At 47.1% G+C, this 27,861-nt stretch overlaps 1 protein-coding gene across 1 annotated transcript in view; it reads left to right on the top strand.

Annotated features, from left to right (window-relative positions):
- The window catches only part of LOC115133568 (protein AF-9-like), a 64,551-nt gene extending 37,409 nt beyond the window's left edge, over nucleotides 1-27,142 (top strand). Inside the window, exons 3-14 of the mRNA XM_029666963.2 lie at nucleotides 3,028-3,110; nucleotides 3,416-3,559; nucleotides 4,428-4,466; nucleotides 5,543-5,671; nucleotides 10,309-10,908; nucleotides 22,296-22,368; nucleotides 22,513-22,566; nucleotides 22,689-22,821; nucleotides 23,085-23,184; nucleotides 23,778-23,834; nucleotides 24,132-24,203; nucleotides 25,773-27,142. Coding sequence (XP_029522823.2) covers nucleotides 3,028-3,110; nucleotides 3,416-3,559; nucleotides 4,428-4,466; nucleotides 5,543-5,671; nucleotides 10,309-10,908; nucleotides 22,296-22,368; nucleotides 22,513-22,566; nucleotides 22,689-22,821; nucleotides 23,085-23,184; nucleotides 23,778-23,834; nucleotides 24,132-24,203; nucleotides 25,773-25,904 — 1,616 coding nt within the window. The 3' untranslated portion in view covers nucleotides 25,905-27,142. The remainder of the gene's footprint in view (nucleotides 1-3,027; nucleotides 3,111-3,415; nucleotides 3,560-4,427; nucleotides 4,467-5,542; nucleotides 5,672-10,308; nucleotides 10,909-22,295; nucleotides 22,369-22,512; nucleotides 22,567-22,688; nucleotides 22,822-23,084; nucleotides 23,185-23,777; nucleotides 23,835-24,131; nucleotides 24,204-25,772) is intronic.
- The last annotated feature ends 719 nt before the right edge of the window (nucleotides 27,143-27,861 follow it).

The following is a 27,861-nucleotide window of genomic DNA, read 5'->3' as shown; positions in this document are numbered from 1 at the left end:
TGTTGCCCTCCTACGGCCCCCTCCACGTCTCCTGATGTACTGGCCTGTCTCCTGGTAGCGCCTCCATGCTCTGGACACCGCTGACAGACACAGCAAACCTTCTTGCCACAGCTCGCATTGATGTGCCATCCTGGATGAGCTGCACTACCTGAGCCACTTGTGTGGGTTGTAGACTCCGTCTCATGCTACCACTAGAGTGAAAGCACCGCCAGCATTCAAAAGTGACCAAAACATCAGCCAGGAAGCATAGGAACTGAGAAGTGGTCTGTGGTCACCACCTGCAGAACCACTCCTTTATTGGGGGTGTCTTGCTGGGGGTGTCTTGCTGATTGCCTATAATTTCCACCTGTTGTCTATTCCATTTGCACAACAGCATGTGAAATTTATTGTCAATCAGTGTTGCTTCCTAAGTGGACCGTTTGATTTCACAGAAGTGTGATTGACTTGGAGTTACATTGTGTTGTTTAAGTGTTCCCTTTATTTTTTTGAGCAGTGTATCTAAGGGGAGATCAAGCTGATCCTAACTGTTATAGGCTTATTTTTATTTTTGCCCAGTTTATCAAATGTGTTGAAAAAATAATCAACTGACTGGTTTTCTTGATGTCTATAGTATTCTCTCTGGTATGCAGTCTGGTTTCCGCTCAGGTTATAGATGTCACTGCAACCTTAATGGTCCTCAATGATGTCACCATTGCCCTTGATTCTAAGCAATGTTGTGCTGCTATTTTTATTGACTTGGCCAAAGCTTTTGAGACTGTAGACCATTCCATTTTTGTGGGCAGGCTAAGGAGTATTGATGTCTCTGTCTCTTTGGCCTGGTTTGATAACTATCGCTCTCAACGAGTGCAGTGTATGAAGTCAGAACATCTGCTGTCTCAGCCACTGCCTGTCACCAAGGGCGTACCCCAACGCTTGATGCTAGGCCCCACGCTCTTGTCAATTTACTTCAATGTTGCTCAGGCAATAGGAATCCATTTATATGCAGATGATAGTCTTATATTCAGCTGGTCCCTCCCCAGATGATTAAACGCTCTACAACAAATCTTTCCTAGTGTCCAACACGCTTTCTCTGCCCTTAACCTTGTTCTGAACACCTCCAAAACAAAGGTCATGTGGTTTGGTAAGAAGAATGTCCCTCTCCCCACAGGTGTGATTTACTACCTCTGAGGGTTTAGAGCTTGAGGTAATCACCTCATACAAGTACTTGGAAGTAGGGCTAGACGGTACACTGTCCTTCTCTCAGCACATATCAAAGCTGCAGGCTGAAGTTAAATCTAGAGTAGGTTTCCTCTATTGTAATCGCTCCTCTTCCACCCCAGCTGCCAAACTAACCCTGATTAGCATGACCATCCTACCCATGCTAGATTACGGAGACGTAATTTATAGATTGGCAGGTAAGGGTGCTCTCGAGCGGTTAGATGTTCTTTACCATTCGGCCATTAGACTTGCCACCAATGATCCTTATAGGACACATCACCGCACTCTGTAAACTGGTCATCTCTGTATACCCGTCGCAAGACCCACTGGTTGATGCTTATTTATAAAAACCCTCTTAGGCTTCACTCCCCCTTATCTGAGATATCTACTGCATCCCTCATCCTCCACTTACAGCACCTGTTCTACCAGTCACATTCTGTTAAAGGTGTCCAAAGCGCGCACATCCCTGGGTCGCTCCTCTTTTCAGTTCGGGCAGCTAGCGACTGGAACGAGCTGCAACTACAAACTGGACAGTTTTATCTCAATCTCTTCAAAGACTCAATCATGGACACTCTTACTGACAGTGGCTGCTTTGCGGGATTTATCATTATCTCGACCTTCTTGCCCTTTGCTGTTGTCTGTGCCCAATAATGTTTGTACCATGTTGTCATTTTGTGTTGCTACCATGCTGTGTTGCTATCTTGCTGTGTTGTCTTCGGTCTCTCTCTTTATGTAGTGTTGTCTCGTCGTGTTGTCCTTTATTATTATTTTTTATGTCCCCGCAGGAGGCCTTTTGGTAGGCTGGACATTGTAAATAAGAATTTGTTAACTGACTAGCCTAGTTAAATAAAATAGTGTACTTACCCCTCCAAATGAGATGAAATGGGCAATGGAGCCCATTGTACATTGATAAAGCACTAAGTAAATGTCCAATATGTACTGGCTATCGTTATGCTGCTCATACTAATCCGTAAAGACTAACAAAAGCTAAAAATGTAAATGGCGTTAGTAAGGCAGCTGAAAGGCGAATTGAAGAGAAACTAATATCAGTAAATACATATTGACTGCACATGCAGACTAGCTGGCAGTCTTGCTGCAAAGCCCCCTGAGACTCCCTCAAACAGGTGTCTGAGGGGGTCACCTGACCTGAAGCGCAGGTTGTTTGTCCTGATCAGCATGATGGGACCTAAGTGTGTCGTGGTGTGCTGCTGGGTGGATCCAAGTCTTTGGGATGTGTATTTGTATCTAAAATAAGTCCAGGGTTTCTGGTATCGATGTTGTGTCAGATTATTGGCGGAAATTGTCTTCATGTTTTATAATGAGATCCCATGAGAGAGCGCTGCATTTCATGTAGTGTCTTGGCACTGGCAGTGTTGAGTTATATTCAAGTGCTGTTGGCTGGCAGCAACAGATTCCAATTCCCATTAGTGCCAATGTCTTACACACACACACACACACACACAGGGCTTTCTGTTTGTAATCTTAAGGTAGCCTTGATGAATATGCATGGTAAAATACCTATTATATTAGAGCCATGCTAGCAAATGAACTGCTACCTTGAGACTTGGTCCTGTTGTCACATTCACATTACCTTTTTTTTTATTAGAGGGGAGAATCACTCCCTTTCCTATTCAAGGCTTTATTGACAGATGCATTAGAAACAGTGGAAGATCGGTGAGAAGCACACGGGGACACACGGCTCCCCAGATATTTTCTATATCCCTGAGGGACTCTGTGCTCACACTGGCATTTGTTACATAGGACACGTCACACCTTTACAAGTGACGCCTGCGCTGAGTGAAAAGCTGATTTTTCTCCCCTTCGTTTCAGTGTGTAAGGATCCACCCTATAAAGTGGAGGAGTCTGGATACGCAGGCTTCATCTTGCCCATTGAAGTTTACTTCAGAAATAAGGTACATTTTTAACAAGGTTTCGACGTGTATTTGCTTACTAAAGATCCCAAGCTGTGAACATACGGCTTAACCAGATTTATGTGCCATTGGTGACCATGATCACATTGGTAGTTTTTAAATAATCTATGTTGAGCATTTGAAAAATGTCACACATTTGAATGTGGTCAGTGCAGATATTGATCCTTATGAATTCCATATGGGTAACAACTTTGCCTTTGTATGAATGTTTACCATTTTGGACTTTAATACGCAACTGACTTCTCTCCTTTCTTTTGTTCCTACGGATGTTCCACTGCTCTTCTCAGGAAGAACCTAAGAAAGTGCGCTTCGACTACGACCTGTTCCTACACCTGGACGGCCACCCGCCTGTCAATCACCTGCGCTGCGAGAAGCTCACCTTCAACAACCCCACGGAGGAGTTCCGCAGGAAGCTGCTCAAAGCCGGCGGGGTACGACGAGACTGGAGGGGACACACACACACACACACACACACACACACACATCTCAATGGCAGGTGTTTGTCCTGTTAGCCTTAAGCATGGGTAGCCATACTGGATATACAGGCTTGCTCCATCCCTGCTTGAACACCTGATTGAGGTAATCATCAGGACCCGGGCTGGAGCAAAGCCCTGAACATCCAGTATGGCCATCCATGCTTAACGCTATTGAGCTAAACACCACCTGGAAAGGTAAACGATTTAAATGTCAATTCAGAAGTTGAATGGAACTTAGACCAATGAGTAGCTCTTTTAAAAAAACATCCTTGACGTTGCTGGCAACTAGGTATCATCCATGTCGGTCACACATCAGACCTGCCATTGGCAGGAAACTGGGCTTATCAGGTCAGCCGTTGGCAGGCAAACCACTCTGTCATGTTTTATGACTGTAATGAAGTACTTTTTTGTTCAAACACACATTTTATTCTTTCTTCCCTGTGCCCTCCAGAAAGCTTTGTGTGCCCACATAGGAATGTCCATTTTGGAATAGATTTCTTAATTATTTCAGTGGACAATATCTTCAGGAATTTACTAGATCAGGGGTGTGTGTTTATTTTAGCAGGCCCTCCTGCCATGCTCATTCCAGTAACACACCAATGCTTTATGGCTGGGCGCACAACACCGTGCACCTTAATGTAGATTGGATGCCTTTTCAGAGGAAATGAATAAGATTGGCAACAGATGTACACTGAATGTGATGTGGTTTAATTGAGAGACTGGTTTGTCAGTCACATTTCTTCAGCCCACTGGATATTATGAGGCCTTCTCCAATACAGCTGATTGCTGTGTGTATACTGAAATGCTTTTTGTGTGTCCACAGCAACGGGATCCTAGCAAAAGAAGTTTGGAAGACTCTAAAGTAAGACTTATGTGAACTAGTGTTCTCTTCAAATTGAAACATTTACTTGTTAGGAATGTGTTTATATTGTAGCTTCCCCAATGCTATGACTCTCTCACTATGGCAATATAGACTTCTAAGCATGACCCACAGTCAAATTTGGGACCTGTGTCCAATACGCACAGTTGGATGAGCATCTATTATTTCTGAGACTTTCCGCATGTTGTTGACCCAGTGTATCCTCTGCCATTGTAAAGGCGGAACCCACCCCCGTGCCTTGCTCTATTGTCCCCCTCTTCTATTGGAGAAAGGGTAATGGAAAAACCGGAAGGTGGGGAAAGTTGTATGAAAGGAAATGCTTACTAAGTTGTTTTGGTGCTGACTCACAGCAGCTCATTTCAACAGCAGGGCACTGGAGCTTCTGAGAAACAGGCCGCGTGTTCTCAGTGGCGTTTTAACCCTTTGTTAACCTCTTGCTGCTAGTCAAGACATGAAGCATTCATTCTTCCCTCGGCGGCTATGTTGAACTGACACCACAAACAAATGCACCCTCAAATTTAGACCCACAGTGAAGCAGCTGTGTTGTCTTTTCTTTGCGTGCTCACTGTCATTCCATGCAAAGCAATGACTGTCTGTGAGGGATTCCAGGAATAACGTGCAGTGTTAAGTGCTCAAATGTTAAGTTTGCTGCTCTTGGCATCGACAAGACCACTACGATAATACGTGAGCCTTGCTTAAGTTTTTGTCCAAACAAAAGCGGTTTTAAGTTTCACACAGAATCCACTATTATAAGCAGGAATTAAGAAACTGTCCAATTGATGCAGTACTTTCAATTCAAATAGATTCATAAAGCTCTTCACTCCCAGACTGAGCGCACAATAAGATACAAAACTCAGTTTTACACATGCTAATCAGGACAATATAATTCTGTTAATGTCTTTTTTTATTGTAGTGGTTTGTCTTTACTGTTATGTTGCTTCTGTTGTTGGTTTGATTCCCATATCTGCTACATTTATATATTAAAATGGGTGTCACCTGTGATCTATGAGTCACTTCGGATGAAGGCATCGGTTTAATGACCCCATTTTTACTTCCAGGTGATGGTAATGCAGGAGGGCTCCACATCTCTGTTCGGCCAGCATCTCAAGCTGCCCACCCTCCCCAGCAGCTCCCTGACATTGACATTGTCTGATGCTAAGAAGAGCAAGGTCTTCCCGGGGTCAAAGGTCAGTGGCGGTCTCCCTCTCTTCCCCAGAAATTCCCACTTCTTCGAAGTCTCCCCCAGCTTAATCTCTGCATAGTTGGCTAGGTTCAAAGACGCTGAGGGTATTTGAAGTCTGTGGATTTACAAGAGACTCTCGACTTGGGCTTACGCAAGGTATGCTACTGATATCGGTTATAGCAACGGCCATAATGTATCCATTAGGCAGTATAAAGAAGTCACTAGTTTTAAAGCATGTTGAAATTTGGTACGTATCAGTGTTTCACTGTGATGCAATTGTTCTCTATCAGTCTCGGAGAACCATTTTTAGAATCATGGATGGAAACGACATGTATATTGGGGTCTAACTGGCATGTTGCTTCCATTAAGAGTTATTTTTAGTCCCGTTTAAATGGTATCATTTACCACGGCCCGTCAGAGCCCACTCCTGCAAGGGCTGGGTTACGAGAGGCCCGGTGCACATGGAAACGGTTTCCAATCCAAACAGACTGTGTGATGGATTACTGATGGAGCAGAGGGGTCACACACACACACACACTTCCACTAACGTCCAATGGCAACCCACCTACTGTTGTCTCCTCTCCTTCCGGTTCACTTGTACCCCACATGGCTTTTTTTAAGTGTTACTGAATGCTATGGCAATCTGCCCTTTTATGCCTGACTGTAAGTGCATTTTTATATGCTAAACAAAACTGCTGAAACGCCGTTATTGCACATAACTCCAAAACAGCTCAACGAGTATGTTTTATTCATCTAAGCAGAACTGTTATGTACAGCATTGTTATATTCTCTGTACATAGTGCTGAGTGGCAGGTCATTATTACAAGGAGACTAGTGAAAGTACATAATGCACACATCCATATACCGTAATTGCTGGACTATAAGCCGCTACTTTATTCCCACGCTTTGAACCTCGCGGTTTATACAATGACGCGGCTAATTTATGGATTGTTCCCGCTTTCACAAGATTCATGCCAGCAAAAAAATTAGCACCGTCACATAATGTGACGTAAAATCGAGCGCGCTCAAACTTCCCATCATTCTGATTACGCTAGTAATTTTGTCACCCTCATCATGGCAAAGACACGGAGAAATGCATATGATGCAGCTTTCAAGTTGAAGGCGATCGATCTGGCTGTTGGAAAAGGAAAGAGAGCTGCTGCACGGGAGCTTGGCCTTAATGAGTCGATGATAAGACGTTGGAAAAAGCAGCGTGAGGAACTGACTCAGTGCAAAAAGACAACAAAAGCTTTCAGAGGGAAGAAAAGCAGATGGCCCAAAGTATTTGCAGCCACTCGACATCAGTGTAAATCGTGCATTTAAGGTGGCGCTCCGTGTTCAGTGGGAGTCTTGGATGACAAGTGTGGAGAAATCCTTCACTAAAACGGGCTGCATGCGAAGAGCAACTTATGGTCAAGTCTGCCAGTGGGTCCTGACAGCGTGGAGCATTGTCAAAAATCCACTATCATCAACGGGTTTCGAAAGGCTGGACTGCTGCGTGTTGAAGGGGCAGCATGAGCTCAGCGGGGAATTTGCCTCCGGATGAAAGTAACGAGAGCGACAATGAAAACGATCCAACATCGGATGAAGCAATTCTGAGGCTATTCATCTCCGACACCGAAGGAGATGACTTCAGTGGTTTCAGTGAACAGGAGGAGGAAGATGGTGACCAAGTTAATTTGTTTCAATGTACCGGTAGGCACCTGCGGCTTATAGACATGTGTGGCGTATTTATGTACAAAATACATATTTTTTAATAATTCAGTGGGTGCGGTTTATATTCAGGTGCGCTTAATAGTCCAGCAATTACAGTACTCAATTTAAAATGTTACCATCTTAAGTAACATGGAATGTATTTGCTGGTGCTTGGCATGAAAAGTTCTAAAGAACAGTGAAATGCCTGAAGATCGTATTAACAAAGAATCCTGTGATACTCTTAGGACTGTAGCCGTTTGACATTCAGCAAACGTTGACATGAGCATTTACGGGGTACCTTCGATTTTGCTCAGTTCATTCACTTTCATGGCCTCTATTATAGGTTTACATGTTCTGGGAGCATCTACTAACGTGCCAGTCTTTTGGTATCGGGGGGGGGGCTGTTATTGATAGAGCATCACTTTATCTCCACCTTTTACTGGTCTTAAACAGTTTTGTCTGAGCGGGTTAGCAGCTAGATGTCCAAAAGGTCAAGGGGTCAGGAGCAGATAGACAAAATCAAAGGCTTTGGGCAGGTCGTAACACACCCCTACCGTCTAGACGTGCTTAATGGCTTGAAGACATGTATGAAATATTGACTGGGGGCCAGAAGGTGTGACCCCGGGACACACGGGTCACGTCGTTTAGTTGGAGAAAAGGAAATGCACTCCGCTTCCACCTCCAGGTTTTTTTTCACCGTCTGCGCAAATTTTTAAGGTCGCGCTTACAGCTGTTGAGTCTTCCCTCCCTTCCCCCACATTCTTGACAAAACAAGTTCCCAGGTCTCTTCTCAAGCAAACTGGAATCCCTTTTTTAAAACGTTTATCTTGTTGTTCTAGAATAGACTCTTCATTGACACAGCAGTACAAGAGCCCCAGGGTGGCACAAGGGCTTTCTCTAAAATGAATGAACACTGATTATTAGGATTCCTTTGATATGCTATGGCCAGACTTAACATTGTCTTTGCTCATTTAGTTGTCAGGGGTCTATAGATTTGAGCATTGTAATCAAGCCCCCCCATGTAGGAGGCAAGTAAATTGTTCCCAGTGGAGTGTTTTTGATTTTGACCCCAATAAATCTCACTGTGACGTGGTAAACCTCTAATTTCATTATCCCTACACATTTCCTGGAAAATATCTAGTCAACAGTCTAGACTCTAGACTAATTTCAGTGGTACGTACAGTGCCTTCAAAGTATTCATACCCCTTGACTTATTCCACATTTTGTTGTTACATCCTGAATTCAAAATGAATTAAAAAAAAAAAATCTCACCCATCTACACACACATAATGACAGGGAAAACCATGTTTTTAGAAATGTTTGCACATTTATTGAAAATGAAATACAGATATCTAATTTACATGTGTATCCACGAGCAATACATGTTAGAATCCCCTTTGGCAGCGATTTTACAGCTGTTAGTCTTTCTGGGTAAATCTGAAGGCATTCCACACCTGGATTGTACAATACTCCCAGTGTCTGTTGGAAAGCAGATTGAACTAGGTTTCCCTCTAAGATTTGCCTGTTTAGCGCTATTCAGTTCATTTTTATGCTAAAATAAATCCGTAGTCCTTGACGATGACAAGCATACACATAGAAGGATGCAGCCACCACCCCAAACACGACCATTTGTATCTAGGACACAGTTAATTTCTTTGCCACATTTGTTTTCAGTTTTACTTTAGTGCCTTATTGCAAACAGGATGCATGTTTTGAAATATTGTCATTCTGCACAGGCTTCCTCTTCACATTTGTCAATTAGGTTATTTTTGTGGAGTAACTACAATGTTGATACATCCTCAGTTTTCTCCCCTCATAGCCATTAAACTCTTAACTGTTTTAAAGTCCCTATTGGCCTCATGGTGAAATCCCTGAGTGGTTTCTTTCCTCTCCGGCAACTGAGTTAGGAAGGACGCATGTATCTTAGCAGTGATTGGGTGTATTCATATACCATCCAAACTGTAGTTAATAACTTCATCATGCTCAAAGGGATATTCAATGTCTGCTTTAAAAATGTTATCCATTACCAATAGGGGCCCTTCTTTTATTAGGCATTGGAAAACTTCTCTGGTCTTTGTGGTTGATTCTGGGTTTGAAATTCACTGCTTGACTGAGGGGCATTACAATTATCTGTATGAGTGGGGTACAAAGATGAGGTAGTCGTTCAAAAATCATGTTACACCTATTGCACACAGTAAGTCCATACAACTTATTATGTGACTTGTTAATAATGCAGAGTTTTACTCCTGAACCTATGTAGGCTTGCCATAACACAGGGGTTGAATACTTATTGACTTTTCAGCTTTTTATTCATTCAGTAAAAATGTATAAACAATTCCAACTTGACATTGTGGGGTTATTGTGTGTTGGCCATTGACATCTTAATTAAATCCATTTTAAATTCAGGCTGTAACAACACAACAAGATGTGGAAAAAGTCTAGGGGTGTGAATACTTTCTGAAGGCACTGTATGTACAGAAGGCCTTGAGGTCAAGAAGTTAGTTTTTGGCCCCTACCATCTGCTTAGGATCCCGGGAGTTACTATTAGCCAAGCTTTTTGACCCATGTTGTTGCTAAGCGCCAGCGTGTCCAACAGACTAATTAGGTGTTTGCCCTGTCGTGTCCACTGACCCTGAAGTGGTATTTCTCCATTCATCAACTTCCCTCTTGCCTGTGTGTAATCCTTGGAGCATTAGTTAGGGCTGAACTGACCTTTTGTTATTTACAAAGCTTATGTAATGTTATATGTAATCCAAATGGTTTAAGATGTTATTAACTATCAATAAAATGTTAAACTATCTACTAAACTTAAAGGTAGCGCGAAACCGAACTCAAGCAAGTTGTTGCAAATCAAGAGTCAAAGTTGATAGGATCCTATAACTTGATGATAGACCATCTATCTAAATAAATTGAGACCTAATCTTTGGCCTGTCCTTTTTGCCGCAGGACAGCTCCAAAGGAACTGGCGCCCTCCTCACCACCACCACCACCACCACTACTAATAGTAGCAGCTCATCCAAGCTACTCAAACCCTCAAAGGACCACAAAGACAAGCCTTCAAAAGAGACCAAAAGTGCCTTCCGAGACTGTGGCAGGGAACCCAGCAAAGCCTCCAAAGATTTCTCCAAGAAACCCAAAGAGAACCAGCCTCTTCTTCGTGACAACCCCCCCATCCCCAAGATGGGCTTCAAGGAGCCCAAGACCATGTCCAAGGAGCACCGGCAGGACGGGGGCTACTTGCACGGGGCCGGGTCTGGGGCGGGGACTAACAAGCGACTGTCTGTCACTGACTGCGAGGACCACGTGACCAAAAAGAAAAAGAAAAACTTAGCGGAATTGTCGTTAAAACCGTCAGGGGGCTCGTCCCTGTCGCACCCCCAGTCCCACCACTCGGATAAGAAACTGCTGAAGGACAAATCCCAGGTGCACCCCGCTAAACTGCGGGTGAACGGCCGCGAGGTGCTGGGGGAGCGCAGAAAGGCGTTTCCGGAGCTGATGGACGCCAACTACTCTGACATGGAGGACAATATGTCCACCAAAGCAGTGGTGAGTGAAGGCTTTTTGTACTTGGTGTTTTTGTTGGTTGGTGTGGTCTGTCTTGACCACATTGGAAGTAAGTGTTGAATTATAGTTTCATGTCTTCTGGGCTCTACCCTGTAGCTCCTACAATTATTTTAGTTTAAAAAAAAGGATTGATTCAGGGATGAGTAATTCCGGTCCTCGTGGCCAGTGTCTGATGGTTTTCATCTCTTCCTTCGAATCAGTAAGTGGTGAAAACCAGATGTAGTTCTTAGAAACCAGGTGTACCTTTTTGACCAATCCATGACATTAATGGATCGATGAATTGTTCCCATTGCTTTCTGCTACTGTTACGGCTTCACATGCAGGAACAACAGAGAGGAGGAGGCAATCGTAAACATGGTGGGTAAATTCAGCTGCATACGGGCTGCTTTTGTTTGGATGATGGATACCTCCTAAACCACCACCCCATCTCCATGAATTTCCCACCCGGTGCTCCATTTTGACAAAGCCCAAAAAGCTGCCCATGCCAAGCGACTATAATGTTGGCAGGTTTGGAATGTTCTGCAGGATGCAGTTGTGTAACTGTTGTATTCTGAAGAGTGAAAGATGGACAATTTGCTACTCTACGCAAAGAATTAGAGTTCTGGGAATGATTTTTTTGTACTGCATTCTAGTTCCTTTGGAAGCATCATGTTGCTGATGGAGTCAAGATTGGAAACAAATCTGAAATACCCCCCGCCATGTCCCAATACCTGTACTTGCATTCTAAACTGCAGGCATTTTGGGTATGCACATTTTTATATAGTATGTGACATTTTTGAAAAGGTTTGCTTTTAAATGCCAGGATGTCATATTCATTTCGGCTTTTCATCTAGTAGAATTCGCTGCACACTATTGAGAACGAGAATAGATTTTCGAGACCGACGTGTTTAACAACCGCTGATAATCAACTATACCAAAATGAATGAATGGCGGCAATCAATGCAATTGTGCATTAATTACCCATTCTCAGTAGGATGATACTAGTATGCTGATATTTGTTGCTGACTGCATTTGTTTTTACTTAACAGTACGTTCTAAACAGTATGTAGTATGATTTACTACACAGTATGCAGTTCAAGTAGTAGGCAAGCCTAGATTTCGGACACGACTCCTGCCTCTAAATTGTAAACGTGAAATTAATCCGTAGGTCTTTCAGAGGGTTGCCAGCTCCTCACGTGTTCCGTGAAGAAACTCAACACAAAGCAGGGACTGTTTTATTAGCAGAAAGCAAGCTGGGTTTTACGACACCCAAGGAGAATGGGAAAAGGACGCCATGAATAGCCAAGAGTTCCTCTTTAATCTTTTGCCTTTAGAAAGGAGGGAAAAGGGGTCAAACATTCTGCATTTATGGCAGAAAGCATCTCATTGTCTTTCTCTGTTTGCTTTCAACTGTTCTCTTTCATGCCCATGGCGTGTTCACTGGCCCCACTCCAAGTACATTACACACACACACACACACTAATCTCCCTTAACCATTTCCCTGCCAGAACCAGCAGAGGCATTGCAACCTCAAGCCAAACGTGTCCACGGGGTGGTGTTGGTGGGAGATGTAGGAGCTGTGTGTGTGTGTGATGGTGGGATTTACCCTACAGTACTGGTCTTAAATGGCAAGTTGGGTGGGTGCAGGGTGAGTGGAGACAAATGCCAGGTGCTCAGTCCTCTCCACAGGCTGCCGTGACGACCCTAGTGGCCCAGTCCTGGCTAGCCCTACTCGCGTCCTTTTGATCTGGGCTTCCGCCATGCTGTGTAGGCCTGGGGTAAACAAGGAACTACCAAAGTGGAGGGAGAAAGTAGTAAGGAGAGCGGAAAGCCTCAAGGCCCCACCAGTACACATGGCTAGATCATATGAACGGACTCGTAGGTCAGGCTAACTTCCCTGTCATGTAATTGAGACACAGGCTCTGCATCATGGATGGTGCCGCGCTCGCTTTCTCTCTCTGGCGCCGCGCTCGCTTTCTCTCTCTCTCTCTCTGGCGCCGCGCTCGCTTTCTCTCTCTCTCTCTCTCTGGCGCCGCGCTCGCTTTCTCGCTCTCTCTCTGGCGCCGCGCTCGCTTTCTCTCTCTCTCTCTGGCGCCGCGCTCGTTTTCTCTCTCTCTCTCTGGCGCCGCGCTTGCTTTCTGTCTCTCTGGCGCCGCGCTCTCTTTCTGTCTCTCTCTGGCGCCGCGCTCGCTTTCTGTCTCTCTCTGTCTCTCGCTGGCGCTCGCTTTCTTGCTCTCTGTCTCTCGCTGGCGCTCGCTTTCTCGCTCTCTGTCTCTCGCTGGCGCTCGCTTTCTCGCTCTCTGTCTCTCGCTGGCGCTCGCTTTCTCGCTCTCTGTCTCTCGCTGGCGCTCGCTTTCTCGCTCTCTGTCTCTCGCTGGCGCTCGCTTTCTCGCTCTCTGTCTCTCGCTTGCTTTCGTTCTGGCGCTCTCTCTCGTTGGCGCTCTGTCTCGCTTTTCTCTCTCGCTGGCGCCGCGCTCGCTTTTCTCTCTCGCTGGCGCCGCGCTCGCTTTCTCTCTCTCGCTGGCGCCGCGCTTCTCGCTCTTTCTCTCTCTGCGCTGCGCCGCGCTTTTTCTCTCTCGCTGGCGCCGCGCTCGCTTTTTCTCTCTCGCTGGCGCCGCGCTCGCTTTTTCTCTCTCGCTGGCGCCGCGCTCGCTTTTTCTCTCTCGCTGGCGCCGCGCTCGCTTTTTCTCTCTCGCTCTCTGGCGCCGCGCTCGCTTTTTCTCTCTCGCTCTCTGGCGCCGCGCTCGCTTTTTCTCTCTCGCTCTCTGGCGCCGCGCTCGCTTTTTCTCTCTCGCTCTCTGGCGCCGCGCTCGCTTTTTCTCTCTCGCTCTCTGGCGCCGGGCTCGCTTTTTCTCTCTCGCTCTCTGGCGCCGGGCTCTCTCTCGCTCTCTCGCTCTCTGGCGCCGGGCTCGCTTTCTCTCTCTCGCTCTCTGGCGCCGGGCTCGCTTTCTCTCTCGCTCTCTGGCGCCGGGCTCGCTTTCTCTCTCGCTCTCTGGCGCCGGGCTCGCTTTCTCTCTCTCGCTCTCTGGCGCCGGGCTCGCTTTCTCTCTCTCGCTCTCTGGCGCCGCGCTCGCTTTCTCTCTCTCGCTCTCTGGCGCCGCGCTCGCTTTCTCTCTCTCGCTCTCTGGCGCCGCGCTCGCTTTCTCTCTCTCGCTCTCTGGCGCCGCGCTCGCTTTCTCTCTCTCGCTCGCTGGCGCCGCGCTCGCTTTCTCTCTCGCTCTCTCTCTCGCTGGCTTCGCGCTCGCTTTCTCTCTCTCTCGCTGGCGTCGCGCTCGCATTCTTTCCCTCTCGCTCTCTGGCGCCGCTTTTCTGCTCTCTGGCGCCGCGCTTTCTCTCTCGCTTCTCTCTCTGGCCGCGCGCGCTTTCTCTCTCGCGCTTTCTCTCTCGCTCGCTTTCTCTCTGGCGCCGCGCGCTTTTTTCTCTCGTGCTCTCTCTCTGGCGCCGCTCGCTCTTTCTCTCTCTCTCTCTCGCTGGCGCCGCGCTCTCTCTCTCTCGCTGGCGCCGGGCTCGCTCTCTCGCTCTCTGGCGCCGGGCTCGCTTTCTCTCTCTCGCTCTCTGGCGCCGGGCTCGCTTTCTCTCTCTCGCTCTCTGGCGCCGGGCTCGCTTTCTCTCTCTCGCTGGCGTCGCGCTCGCATTCTTTCCCTCTCGCTCTCTGGCGCCGCGCTCGCTCTCTGGCGCCGCGCTCGCTTTCTCTCGTGCTCTCTCGCTGGCGCCGCGCTCGCTTTCTCTCTCGCTCTCTCTCTCGCTGGCTTCGCGCTCGCTTTCTCTCTCGCTCTCTCTCTCGCTGGCGTCGCGCTCGCATTCTTTCCCTCTCGCTCTCTGGCGCCGCGCTCGCTTTCTCTCGCCGCGCTCGCTTTCTCTCGTGCTCTCTCTGGCGCCGCGCTCGCTTTCTCTCGTGCTCTCTCTCGCTGGCGCTGCGCTCGCTTTCTCTCTCTCTCGCTGGCGCCGCGCTCGCTTTCTCTCTCTCGCTGGCGCCGCGCTCGCTCTCTCGCTGGCGCCGCGCTCGCTTTCTCTCTCTCTCTCTCTCTCGCTGGCTCCGCGCTCGCTTTCTGTCTCTCTCTCTGGCGCCGCGCTCGCTTTCTGTCTCTCTCTCTGGCGCCGCGCTCGCTTTCTGTCTCTCTGGCGCCGCGCTCGCTTTCTGTCTCTCTGGCGCCGCGCTCGCTTTCTGTCTCTCTGGCGCCGCGCTCGCTTTCTGTCTCTCTGGCGCCGCGCTCGCTTTCTGTCTCTCTGGCGCCGCGCTTTCTGTCTCTCTCTGGCGCCGCGCTCTCTCTCTCTCGCTGGCGCCGCTCGCTCTCTCTCGCTGGCGCCGCGCTCGCTCTCTCTCGCTGGCGCCGCGCTCGCTCTCTCTCTCGCTGGCGCCGCGCTCGCTCTCTCTCTCGCTGGCGCCGCGCTCGCTCTCTCTCTCTCTCTCTCGCTGGCGCCGCGCTCGCTCTCTCTCTCTCGCTGGCGCCGCGCTCGCTCTCTCTCTCTCGCTGGCGCGCTCTCGCTGGCGCGGGCTCGCTTTCTCTCTCTCGCTGGCGCCGCTCGCTCTCTCTCTCGCTGGCGCGCGCTCATCTCTCTCTCTGGCGCTGGCGCTCGTTTCTGGCGCGCTCGCTCTCAGCTGGCGCCGCTCGCTTCTGGCGCCGCGCTCGCTTCTGGCGCCGCGCTCGCTTCTGGCGCCGCGCTCGCTTCTGGCGCCGCGCTCGCTTTCTCTCGCTGGCGCCGCGCTCGCTTTCTTTCTCTCTCGCTCGCTGGCTTCGCGCTCGCTTTCTCTCTCGCTCTCGCTGGCGCCGCGCTCGCTTTCTCTCTCGCTCTCGCTGGCGCCGCGCTCGCTTTCTCTCTCGCTCTCGCTGGCGCCGCGCTCGCTTTCTCTCTCTCTCTGGCGCCGCGCTCGCTTTCTCTCTCGCTGGCGCCGCGCTCGCTTTCTCTCGCGCTCGCTGGTGCTATTTGGCGCTCGCTTTCTCTCTCGCTTTCTCTCGCTTTCTCTCTCGCTGGCGCCTCTCTCTCTCGTCTCTCGCTGGCGCCGCTCTCTCTACTCCTCTCGCTCTCTCTGCTGGCGCTTGTCTCTCGCTCGCTTTCTCTCGCTCTCTCTCTCGCTGGCGCCGCTCTCTCTCTCTCTCTCGCTGGCGCGTTGGCGCTCGCTCTCTCTCTCTCGCTGGCTCTCTCTCGGCGCTCGCTGTCTTTCTGTCTCTCTCTCGCTGGCGCCGCGCTCGCTCTCTCGCTGGCGCTGCGCTCTCTCTCGCTGGCGCCGGCGCTTTTCGCTCTCTCTCGCTGGCGCCGCGCTCGCTTTCTCTCTCGCTGGCGCCGCTCGCTTCGCTGGCGCCGCTCGCTCTGGCGCGCGCGCTTCTGGCGCCGCGCTCGCTTCTGGCGCCGCGCTCGCTTTCTCTCGCTGGCGCGCTCGCTTTCTTTCTCTCTCGCTCGCTGGCGCGCTCGCTTTCTCTCTAGCTCTCGCTGGCGCCGCGCTTTCTCTCTTCTCTGGCTCTCTCTGGCGCGCGCCTTTCTCTCTCTCTCTGGCGCCGCGCTATTTTTCTGTCTCTCTGGCGCCGCGCTCTTTCTGTCTCTCTCTGGCGCCGCGCTCGCTCTCGCTGGCGCGCTTTCGCGGCGCCTTTCTCTCGCTGGCGCCGCGCTCGCTTTCTCTCGCTGGCGCCGCGCTCGCTTTCTTTCTCTCTCGCTCGCTGGCTTCGCGCTCGCTCTCGCTGGCGCCGCGCTCGCTTTCTCTCTCTCTCTGGCGCCGCGCTCGCTTTCTGTCTCTCTGGCGCCGCGCTCGCTTTCTCTCTCTCTCTCTCTCGCTGGCGCCGCGCTCGCTTTCTTTCTCGCTCGCTTTCTCTCTCGCTCGCTTTCTCTCTCGCTGGCGCCGCTCTCTCGCTGGCGCCGCGCTCGCTTTCTCTCTCGCTCGCTGGCTCCGCGCTCGCTTTCTCTCTCGCTCGCTGGCTCCGCGCTCGCTTTCTCTCGCTCTCTCTCTCTCGCTGGCGCCGCGCTCGCTTTCTCTCTCGCTCGCTGGCGCCGCGCTCGCTTTCTCTCTCGCTGGCGCCGCGCTCGCTTTCTCTCTCGCTCTCTCGCTGGCGCCGCGCTCGCTTTCTTTCTCGCTCTCTCGCTGGCGCCGCGCTCGCTCTCTCTCTCGCTGGCGCCGCGCTCGCTTTCTTTCTCTCTCTCGCTGGCGCCGCGCTCGCTTTCTTTCTCTCTCTCGCTGGCGCCGCGCTCGCTTTCTTTCTCTCTCTCGCTGGCGCCGCGCTCGCTTTCTCTCTCGCTCTCTCGCTGGCGCCGCGCTCGCTTTCTCTCTCGCTCTCTCGCTGGCGCCGCGCTCGCTTTCTCTCGCTTTCTCTCTCGCTGGCGCCGCGCTCGCTTTCTCTCTCGCTGGCGCCGCGCTCGCTTTCTCTCTCGCTGGCGCCGCGCTCGCTTTCTCTCTCTCGCTGGCGCCGCGCTCGCTCTCTCGCATCATGGATGTGTCTGTTTGTTAGCGTTTGCCTAATTTTGCGCAACAGTGAACAAGCTGGTCCGTCATCTATATGAAATGTGTAGGCTGTGTGCATGTCGCCTTCCATGCTGTCCTGATCCTTTCTCAGAGAAACAGTAGTAGTTTGTGGCTGGTTTTGTGTTATTGGAGTGCTATATGTCTGAGAGTTAAATGTAGTTTGTTAAATTGACCTACTACTCGACCAACTGAGAGCTCACAGAACCTTAATTCACAGCGAATCTAACTTGTTTGCTCAACCTCCTGCTGAATCGAGAGCAAATTAACAGACGTTTTGGCTAAGTCCAGCGACGTTCATCTTGTGCCTGTCTCGCACTTTGGGACCCTCTGAAAGAGAAGCGAGGATAGATTGATTGGAGCAACCTAATACTAAAGTCATGTTTATTGTCCTTTAAGAGGGCTGCTTTGGTGGCTTTGAGCAAGGCAAGACAAAAGCCCCTAAAGCAGAGTGGCGGTGAGATTTACGACTTACTGAAGAAGCCTGGACCAATAAACCAATAGACCAGCTGCATGTTTGTTGTCGGCCATTGAAGTTTCCATGCCTTTTGACCTCGCTCTGTACCTAGGAAGGAATTGTGGAAGTTTCTAAGGGGCCAACTGTCTATTGGAAGGCTCGCTCTCTGGAGCGCTCTCCTCTCTCGCTCCTTGCTCTTGGGCTCTCCGCTCTCGCTCTTTCTCGCTCTCTCTCAGGCTCTCCTCTGTCGCTCTCGCTCTTTCTCTCTCGCGCTCTCCTCTCGTTCTCTTTTTACAAGTGTCCACTTTTTAGCCGGACAACGACAGGCAGAGAGAAAAGCCTCTTGATTTATAACAGAGGCCTCTGACCGTGCATTTGATGTCGATGAGACACCCAGACAGACAAACAGGCTGTAAAACGCTCCAGAGGGAGGGAGAGAATCAAAGATTCTCGCATGACTCCCCAGGACCACACAGGGGGCTCGGTTTTAGTGCACCCAACTTGCCAGCCTGACACTTGGCAAGTTCGGGGGGGTGGTAATGGACATTTGTTGACACTTCCACAATTGGAATGGAGATGCCTTGCTGCACACCTCACAAGCCAGACAGGAAACGGAAGCCATGCAGTAATCAACACCTGGAAAATGTCCAATCAAATTAATTACTTCCATTTGTGTCCTCTGGAAAATAGTTTTCCCTCTCCATTCAGGCTCTAAATCCACAATTTCTTTGTTCCAGCTGGTGTGCGTGCGTGTGTGTGTGTGTGTGAGACGGCCCTATCAAGCCCTTATCAGCTGAAAACATTTTGCACTAGCCATGTCCTGGCTGTAAATCACTGCTTTGTGCTGCCTTGGTTTGGTTTTTCCAAGGGGTCATCTGAGTGGAATGTAAACAAATGAATTCAGATTAACTTTAATGGCTCCTTCAAATGTCCTTTTGGGCCACCCTCCAAAGAGGATTAACTTAATGGTTAATTATTTTCTCTTTCTCCTGAAAGGAACCATCAGCTTTAGCCCCTTCTGCGCTGACTTAAAATAGCTGGCGAAATGTACAACTATTTGTTGTAGAGCGACTTGGATATAGAAGTTGGTGTGTTCAGTGAACTTCTGGTGACATTTGGAGTGCAGTATTCTATGCACACATCTTCCTCCCTGTACTAAGTCAGGATATGACAAGGTGTGCTCTCATGATGATCTATATATAGTTGAAGTCGGATGTTTACATACACCTTAGCCAAATACATTTAAACTGATTTTTTTCACAATTCCTGACATTTAATCCTAGTAAAAATTCCCTGTTTTAGGTCAGTTAGGATCCCCACTTTCATTTTAAGAATGTGAAATGTCAGAATAATAGTAGAATATTTTTTTCAGCGTTTATTTCTTTCATCACATTCCCAGTGCATCATAAGTTTACATACACTCAATTAGTATTTGGTAGCATTGCTTTTAAATTGTTTAACTTAGGTCAAACGTTTGGGGGAGCCTTCCACAAACTTCCCACAATAAGCTGGGTGAATTTTGACCCATTCCTCCTGATAGACCTGGTGTAACTGAATCCGGTTTGTAGGCCTCCTTGCTCGCACACACTTTTTCAGTTCTGCCAACAAATTCCTATAGGATTGAGGTCAGGGCTTTGTGATTGCCACTCCAATACCTTGACTTTGTTGTCCTTAAGCCATTTTGCCACAACTTTGGAAGTATGCTTGGGGTCATTGTCCATTTGGAAGACTCATTTGCGACCTAAGCTTTAACTTCCTGACTGATGTCTTGAGATGTTGCTTCAATATATCCACATAATTTCACTTCGGGATGGTATTCTTCGGCTTACAAGCCTCCCCCTTTTTCCTCCAAACATAACGATGGTCATTATGGCCAAACAGTTATATTTTTGTTTCATCAGACCAGAGGATATTTCTCCAAAAAGTACGATCTTTGTCCCCATTTGCAGTTGCTAACCGTAGTCTGGCTTATTTATGGCGGTTTTGGAGCAGTGGCTTCTTCCTTGCTGAGCGACCTTTCAGGTTATGTCGATATAGGACTTGTTTTACTGTGGATATAGATACTTTTGTACCGGTTTCCTCCAGCATCTTCACAATGTCCTTTGCTGTTGTTCTTCATCTCTAGAAGACAGAACGCGTCTCCTTCCTGAGCGGTATGAAGGCTGTGTGGTCCCATGGTGTTTATACTTGCGTACTATTGTTTGTACAGATGAACGTGGTACCTTCAGGCGTTTGGAAATTTCTCCCAAGGATGAACCAGACTTCTTGAGGTCTACAAATATTTTTCTGAGGTCTTGGCTGATTTCTTTTGATTTCCCCATGATGTCAACTCAAATTGACTCAAATGATGTCAATTAGCCTATCGGAAGCTTCTAAAGCCATGATGACATTTTCTGGAATTTTCCAAGCTGTTTAAAGGCACAGTCAACTTAGTGTATTTAAACTTCTGACCCACTGGAATTGTGATACAGTAAATTACATAATCTGTAAACAATTGTTGGAAAAATTACTTGTGTCATGCACAAAGTAGACGTCCTAACCGACTTTCCAAAACTATAGTTTGTTAACAAGAAATATGTGGAGTGGTTGAAAAATGAGTTTTAATGATTCCAACCTAAGTGTATGTTAATTTCCAACTTCAACTGTAGCAGAGGTTCTCAAGCTGTGTGGTGTGGGATCAAAAGTCGTCTTTCCCAGGGGAGACCAGTGATCAATATATTTGAATTGGTTTGTATTAAACTCTGGTAGCATGATGACATTTAATCTGATGGACGATGGTCTGACTGCACACAGAGAACTTGAGTTGTTGATTAACGTAATGTGTCTGTGGCATCTCCATTGGGATTTGTTTAGACTGTGTACTTGTCTGGCCCCAGAAACGTATTGCTTTTGCATGTGGGAATGGAACAGAATCCCCTTTTTATTGTGAGCCTGCTGCACAGTCTACCTGTTGTTGGCTGCCTTCCTGCCCAACTGTGTTTGTGAGGTGTGAATACTGTTCTCAGCCGAAATCATTGTAAATCTATCGTCATTATGGTTGTGTGTGTGACAAGCCCAGATTTACGGGGGGAAAGACTGTTAAGCCCATCAGGGACTTACTTTATTATCTCAAATCGCCTCACGTTGCGAAGTGACACTCACTCAGTCAATTCAATTTCAATTCAATTTAAAGGGCTTTATTGGCCTGGGAAAAATGTTTTCATTGCCGAAGCAAGTGAAATTGGATAATAAACAAAAGTGAAATAAACAAAACATTTACAGTAAACATTACACTTAAAGAATAAAGACATGTCAAATATATATACAGTGTTGTAATGATGTACAAATATTTAAAGTACAAAAGGGAAAACAATCAACATAAATTTAGGTTGTGTTTACAATGGTGTTTTGTTCTTCACTGGTTGACCTTTTCTTGTGGCAACAGGTCACACATCTTGCTGCTGTGTTGGCACACTGGTATTTCACACAGTAGATATGAGAGTTTATCAAAATTGGATTTGTTTTCTAGTTCTTTGTGGATCTGTGTAATCTATCTCTGTGGTCATACATTTGGCAGGAGGTTAGGAAGTGCAGCTCAGTTTCCACCTCATTTTGTGGGCAGTGTGCGCATAGCCTGTCTTCTCTTGAGAGCCAGGTCTGCCTTTGGTGGCCTTTCTCAATAGCAAGGCTATGCTCACTGAGTCTGTACATAGTCAAAGCTTTCCTTAATTTTGGGTCAGTCACAGTGATCAGGTATTCTGCCACTGTGTACTCTCTGTTTAGGGCCAAATAGCATTCAAGTTTGCTCTGTTTTTTTGTTAATTCTTTACAATGTTTAAGTAATTATTTGAGTTTTCTCTTGATTTGGTTGGGTTTAATTGTGTTGCTGTCCTGGGGCTCTGTGGGGTCTGTTTGTGAACAGAGCCCCAGGACCAGCTTGCTTAGGGGGCTCTTCTCCAGGTTCATCTCTCTGTAGGTGATGGCTTTGTTATGGAAGGTTTTCTGGATTTGGATAATTAGCGGGTATCGGCCTAATTCTGCTATGCATGGATTATTTGATGTTTTACGCTGTACACGGAGGATATTTTTTGCAGAATTCTGCATGCAGAGTCCCATTTTGTGAATTCTTGGTTGGTAAGCGGACCCCAGGCCTCACAACCATAAAGGGCAATGGGTTCTATAACTGATTCAAGTATTTTTAGCCAGATCCTAATTGGTATGTTGAATTTGATGTTCCTTTTGATGGCATAGAAGCTATGCCATCAGTAGACAGTAGACATTTGACTTCAGATTCTCTCCCTCTACACCTTTGTGGTAATTGTATGCTCCCCTAACTGGACTCATTGGCTGCTGATGGCATCACTGTCCTCTCTTAGTGTTTTGTGCACACTGTGTTTGCACCCTACGCAATGGGCTTTGTTCACTCTGCGATCGCTGGTGTTACCATGTAGTATATCTCTAATAGTTTATGGGTCTCTTATCTCTCTCCCTCTCTCCTTTTCCCAGTCGCAGCAGCCCAGTCCGGCCAGCTCCAGTTCCAGCTCCAGCCCAGGCTTTGCAGCCAGCCACAAACGGCAAGGTAACACCAGAACCTATAAATACACACTTTTCCCCAGATCACCCAGAAAAAACTATACATTTTTGGGGGGATTGGTCATGACAAAAAGGGGGGTATTACATTTTGAATCACTTCCATGCATGTGTTTTTGTTCCATGGACACAGTGGCCGAGTTCGTCCGCAGGAAGGTAGGGGCCGTCCCTGGCACAGCCCACACAGGTATACTCTCACTTAACTACTGTCCTTGGATGGAATCACAAGACTAAGCATGATGAGTTGACAGTGAAATGTGTATATAAAGTTGTGAGCTCCTCTTCACTGACTCTCTCTCTCACACACAGTGTTAGGTCCCCTTCGTTCGATAATCCATGACCTGCAGTCGGAAGACAATGAGGATGACTCGGAGGATGACGACGACATGGACTCTGACCTGGAGCGACCGGTGCACACGCACATGACACACCGCCATCGCCGGTAGTTAGCGCCTGGCCATTGTCATGGCCCTTCTGGCCCCTCCCGTTGTCGTGTTCAGTAGGGCTGTAATGAACTGGCAACTCGGGTACCACCTGCTATCGTTGTGCCCTTGAGCAAGGCTCTTTATCTAAAAAATCGTTTCAGGGACACTGCTCTGACCTTGTGCTGCTCCTAGGTGTGTGTGGTTGTACGATTGGATGAAAAACAACCTCGGACTCATTTCTATTTTGTATTCTAATTCTTGTCATCCTCTTTGTCTGCAGGGTCAGCTTGAGTGACGGCAGTGAGAGCGAGAACAGCTCAGCCCCCTCTCCCCACTCTCGACACGAGCCCCCGCCTTTACTGAAGACCAGTAATAACCAGGTAAGACCAGGGGAAATGATAAATAGTTGTCAGAGGATTGTTTCTTACATGTTATCAGTAAAATGAACTGGCATCCCTGATGTTGAATAGTTTCACATCCTAGAGTAGCCAAACAATAGTTCCCAACCACAATTAGTCCAAAGAAATTGACCGAATACGCCCCCCTTTTATGTAAATATTTTTATGTAAATACTGTATTAGCATAAACACTGCTGGGAGGAAACCTTCTAATGTGTAGTTTGCCATTTTGCTCCTCATTATGAAAGTGAACACGGCTGTTATTGTTATCCAATGCTGCTCGTAGGGAAACATCTGTTGTATTAGCATCCCGTAATTCCCACGATTCATTTCCCTCATACGCCAACCACACTGTTATGTAAATAATGACTGTTGTGTGAACAAATCAGCGGTTTTCCAGCGGGCACGTATGGTAATTCCTTATCTGGGTTGTATATTCCTTATGAACAAAACGGAAGCAAACCGGTTGAAACTGGAATGGTCCTTCTTGGCTAGTCCAAAAGAAATACTTATTTGGCATTGCGAAATGTTTTGCTACGTTATGTACTAATGAATACAACCCTGATGTCTCGCAGATACTGGAGGTGAAGCAAACGAAGCAAGACAAGAATAAAAACATTGACTGTGACAAGGTGAGTAGCTTCCTTGCAGTTGGGTCTTACGTAGATTAGGTCATACCAGTGGAATTACATTGGGTGTAATCTTACACTGAAGAAGTCTTCATGTTCACCAAGGCTCATGTAAATGGACAGGAGACAGACACTCTGCCTTGGCCATCCAAACTTTACTCTCTTTGTCATAGTCTCAGATGGTGTGACTAGTTAACAGGCCTGGGTCAAATACTTTAAGGTATTTGAACTTGAAGGTTTGCTTGATTTAGCTTGAGTTTGCACTTTTGGAACTATTCAATTGGTATCTCACTCACTCAGGCTTACCTGGATGAGCTGGTGGAGCTACACAGACGACTGATGACACTGAGAGAGAGGCACATACTACAACAGGTGAGGTTTAACACTGTGTGTGTGTGTGTGTAGTACATGTGTTTTCAGAAAACAACCTGTTTGCAGTTCATGTTTGCATAGATGTTACTTGCTAGGGTGGTTTTGTTTGGGCTTGTATGTCCAGCAACTTCATACTGTATGTTACTCGCCACATTATAGTCGAGGACTTCATCTATGTGTGTCTGGAAACGATAGATTATTTGGTTAACCTTTTTTCCACTCCGCCTAAGAGCAAACGTCCTCTTGTTTATGTTCACAAGGCCTATCATATGACCGCATTAATGGCGATTCCCAGCCGCAGTTGCCAAGGAGCGGTCTCGCTCTTCCTCGTTCTCCTGAAGAAAAGTTTGGCTCTGAGCATCGGTGGAAAAACTCATCCCCAAACAACATTAGCAAGTGGCGCGCTGACTCGTGGCGTAATCAAGCTAATCCTCTGAGCGTTTAGAGTTCGGAGCGGCGTTCCACGTCCTCAGAAAACGAGACATGGGAATGATTAACTTTCCAACCTCCCAACACTATGTTTCCTCCCCAGTCTCTCTGTTTAGGAAAACCACACATGTAAAAATGGGCTTATGTCATTGTTGAGTCTTTTTAAAGTAGATTGTCTGTCTGCCCATGGGAGATTTTCTTGTTGTTGTCATTGTGATGAAAACCAAAAATGGGGACTGTGTTTATATCCAATAGAAATTAATCTGTCATGGAAAATGGAAGTATCAGCCAAAATGCTGTCCTACATGACCAAAACCAGGTCTGAAAATCTTGGTGTGGTTCCATCTCTGCGGATACAAGCGGGGGGAGGGGGTTGTTGCGACTTGACTTGCAAGCATCTATCTGCCGTGTCATAACAATGGGTGGAGTCTCCCTGCACTCCTGAATCCGGTCTGCGCTCCGAGGGAGAAGGAGAAATGTGTTCCATCCGGTAGTGTGAAACGGATCAGGTTTGGGTCCCCATTACGTTACAACACTGCTGTTGCTTCATCAACAAATACACACGAGTGCCTGTAATTACCACAAGGAAGATGCATATACACACACACACACTCTCCTATCGGAGGAGAACTAGAACCAATAAGACACCAGCCAAGGAAAAAGTATAATTCCCATTTGGGTCTCTCCCTCTCTAATACAGGGTTCTGCATGTGAGGGATGGGATGGAGTGAATTAGGGGGGGTCCCCATTCCAAGTTCAACCGACACTAGCCCACCAAACGCTCAATGACATTTCCCACAAATGTGTTTTTAATAAGTTTTGTGTGAGGTCCAACGTTTGTCTATGACTAGGCTGCTCTCTAAGACAGTAGTGCACATACAAACTAACTCAGCTGCTGGTCAATATAGTTTAATTTCAGCTGCTTAGACATACTATATTATCCAAGCAACATTCCTCTTTTGTTTTAGGAAGAGGAGGACATGCATGGAATATAATTGGTCTGTTTATGTTGAATGTGGAAGATTCAAAGGAAAAAGAAATGTGTACACTTTCTCCATTCTTGCTGGGATTTGGGTTTACATACTGTAGTCTGAGTGTTAACTAACAGCTTTTCTTTTTGTGCCTTCTCTTGCCTCCCAGATCGTGAACCTCATCGAGGAGACTGGACACTTCCACATCACAAACACAACTTTTGACTTTGACCTCTGTTCCCTGGACAAAATCACGGTACGGAAGCTCCAGAGTTACCTGGAAACGTCTGGGACGTCATGAGGTCTGGAAGCAGCAAGCTGCCACGAGGAAGAACTTTGGATTCTTCCTCTTTGTTTTTTTTTTTACTTGAACTTTCTCTGCGTTGCAAAAAAGACTACCGGCCGGCCCCTGCCCGGTCGCGCCACTCTACTCGTTGGAACCTGGCTCTCCACACGACCAGGGTAGCCCGCGAGCGACACAGACCTGAACGGCGTGTCGCATCACCCTTGAGGGGAGTCCTGTCGACCAGGAATATCACCCAGAAAGCCTTGAAAGAATTCCACAGTTAACAAAACAAACCGGAGGAAAGAAACGGAGACCTTGCTCTTAAAAGGAATGTGCATATTATTATCATGTATGTGTGTAGAATTTTTTGTTCTTTGTGATGAATGATGCATGTTTAACACTGCCTTACCACATTTGTCAGTCTTTATTTATTGAGTTTGAGTTTCAGGTGTGCGTGTTAATAGTAGCAAAACAGAATTAGTCTTGTGCAAGCACTTCACAATATGCATCTCTCTGGCTCTGGAAGGATGGTGGAGCAACGTTGAGATTTCAATTATCTCATGTGACGGATCAGTCAATCGTCCCTCTCTCTCTCTCTATGAGGAATTCTGCCTTCTCAAACGATATGTTATCAGTGCCCAATTGTACAAGCTGAGACCAATCGTGGACTCACAATCAATTTATATTCCATTCTTGGTACCTGAACTTGAATTGATGTATTGGATGATGACTAGGCAAATTTCAGAAGTGGTGTGCTGCATGTCGTTTTTACAAGCTCTCGCTTGTATTCCGCAGCTCTTGCTGTCCACAAGTTGAAACCAAGTGTGTGTGTGTGTGTGTGTGTGTGTGTTTGACCAATCTATTGTCAGCAGGCCTGTGCTAAAAATGAACCATATTGAATCCTGGAATTTTGATGGAAGAAATGTACTCCAAGACATTGAATCTTATTTATTTCACGGGGTCCTTGGTTGCCAAATCAAAGTTGTGCATTAGAATTGAGAAAAAATAGAACTGAGAAAACAACATGTTTTTGTTCACGTTGTTCTGGAGGACATTTTCCTTTTTGCTAATCTGAGGAATTAATGTTGATTTGGTTTAGTCTGCCGAGCGACGCCTCAATGGGAATACCAGTGGTCGTAGCTACTCAATGGGCCACACAAAGGCAGTATGTTGTGTTTTGCTTGACCCATGTCTGCCTTAAGTTCTTGTGTATTCTTAGGACATACAATAAAATGTGTATTTTGTACAGATGAGGACATGTGCAACCTGTGGTGAAAGCAGTTATTGGCACGGTGTGATTTTAAAATGTGTCTTTTTGTATGTTGTTGCAATGTCCTGTTGATTGACTCGCATTTTGTCCCTAATTTCTCCAGTTTAATTTCTAAGCCCAAAGATGTTTGTTTTGGTAGGGATGTCATGATGTAGTCTTTATTTGCATATAAACTGTATATGTGACAACAATGTCATCCTTCATTTTTTGGAAGGTTTGAAAAGTATACCATCGTTTTAAAATCCCAACAAATGTGTGCTTTAGTCAAACTGCCTTCTGGTGCATCCACACCATGCAGCTAATTATTTCCTACCAGTTAATTTCATCAAAACACTTCACTTTCTTTCTTTAGATAAAGTAATACAGTTCAAATGCAGACCCCACTAACACTTGTCCAGTTACATGTGGCCCAAATTTTTGTTGTTGCTTTATTTGGGAGAGAAACAAGACTACTTAAGGAATATCCTGTAAAATACCTCCATTTGGTGAGAATGGGGTGTTAGGAATGGACATAAACACCAACCTTTTCAAAGGGCTATTTAATGTCTGGGTCTGTTCAGGAGGGTAAAATGTTACAGAACATTAAGATGTAAATATATTGTGCAAAACAGATATCGGTCCTCAAGTATAGGGAGTCAGTTCAGCTCCATATACATTGCATTCCTATCGGCAACATTCTGAATGTTTTGCTCTACTGAATAC

This window comes from Oncorhynchus nerka, linkage group LG8 (genome assembly GCF_034236695.1).
Source record: "Oncorhynchus nerka isolate Pitt River linkage group LG8, Oner_Uvic_2.0, whole genome shotgun sequence".
In the NCBI taxonomy this organism is placed as follows: domain Eukaryota; kingdom Metazoa; phylum Chordata; class Actinopteri; order Salmoniformes; family Salmonidae; genus Oncorhynchus; species Oncorhynchus nerka.
Note: the sequence above shows the minus strand (reverse complement) of the source record. Positions and strands in the feature narration are given on the sequence as shown.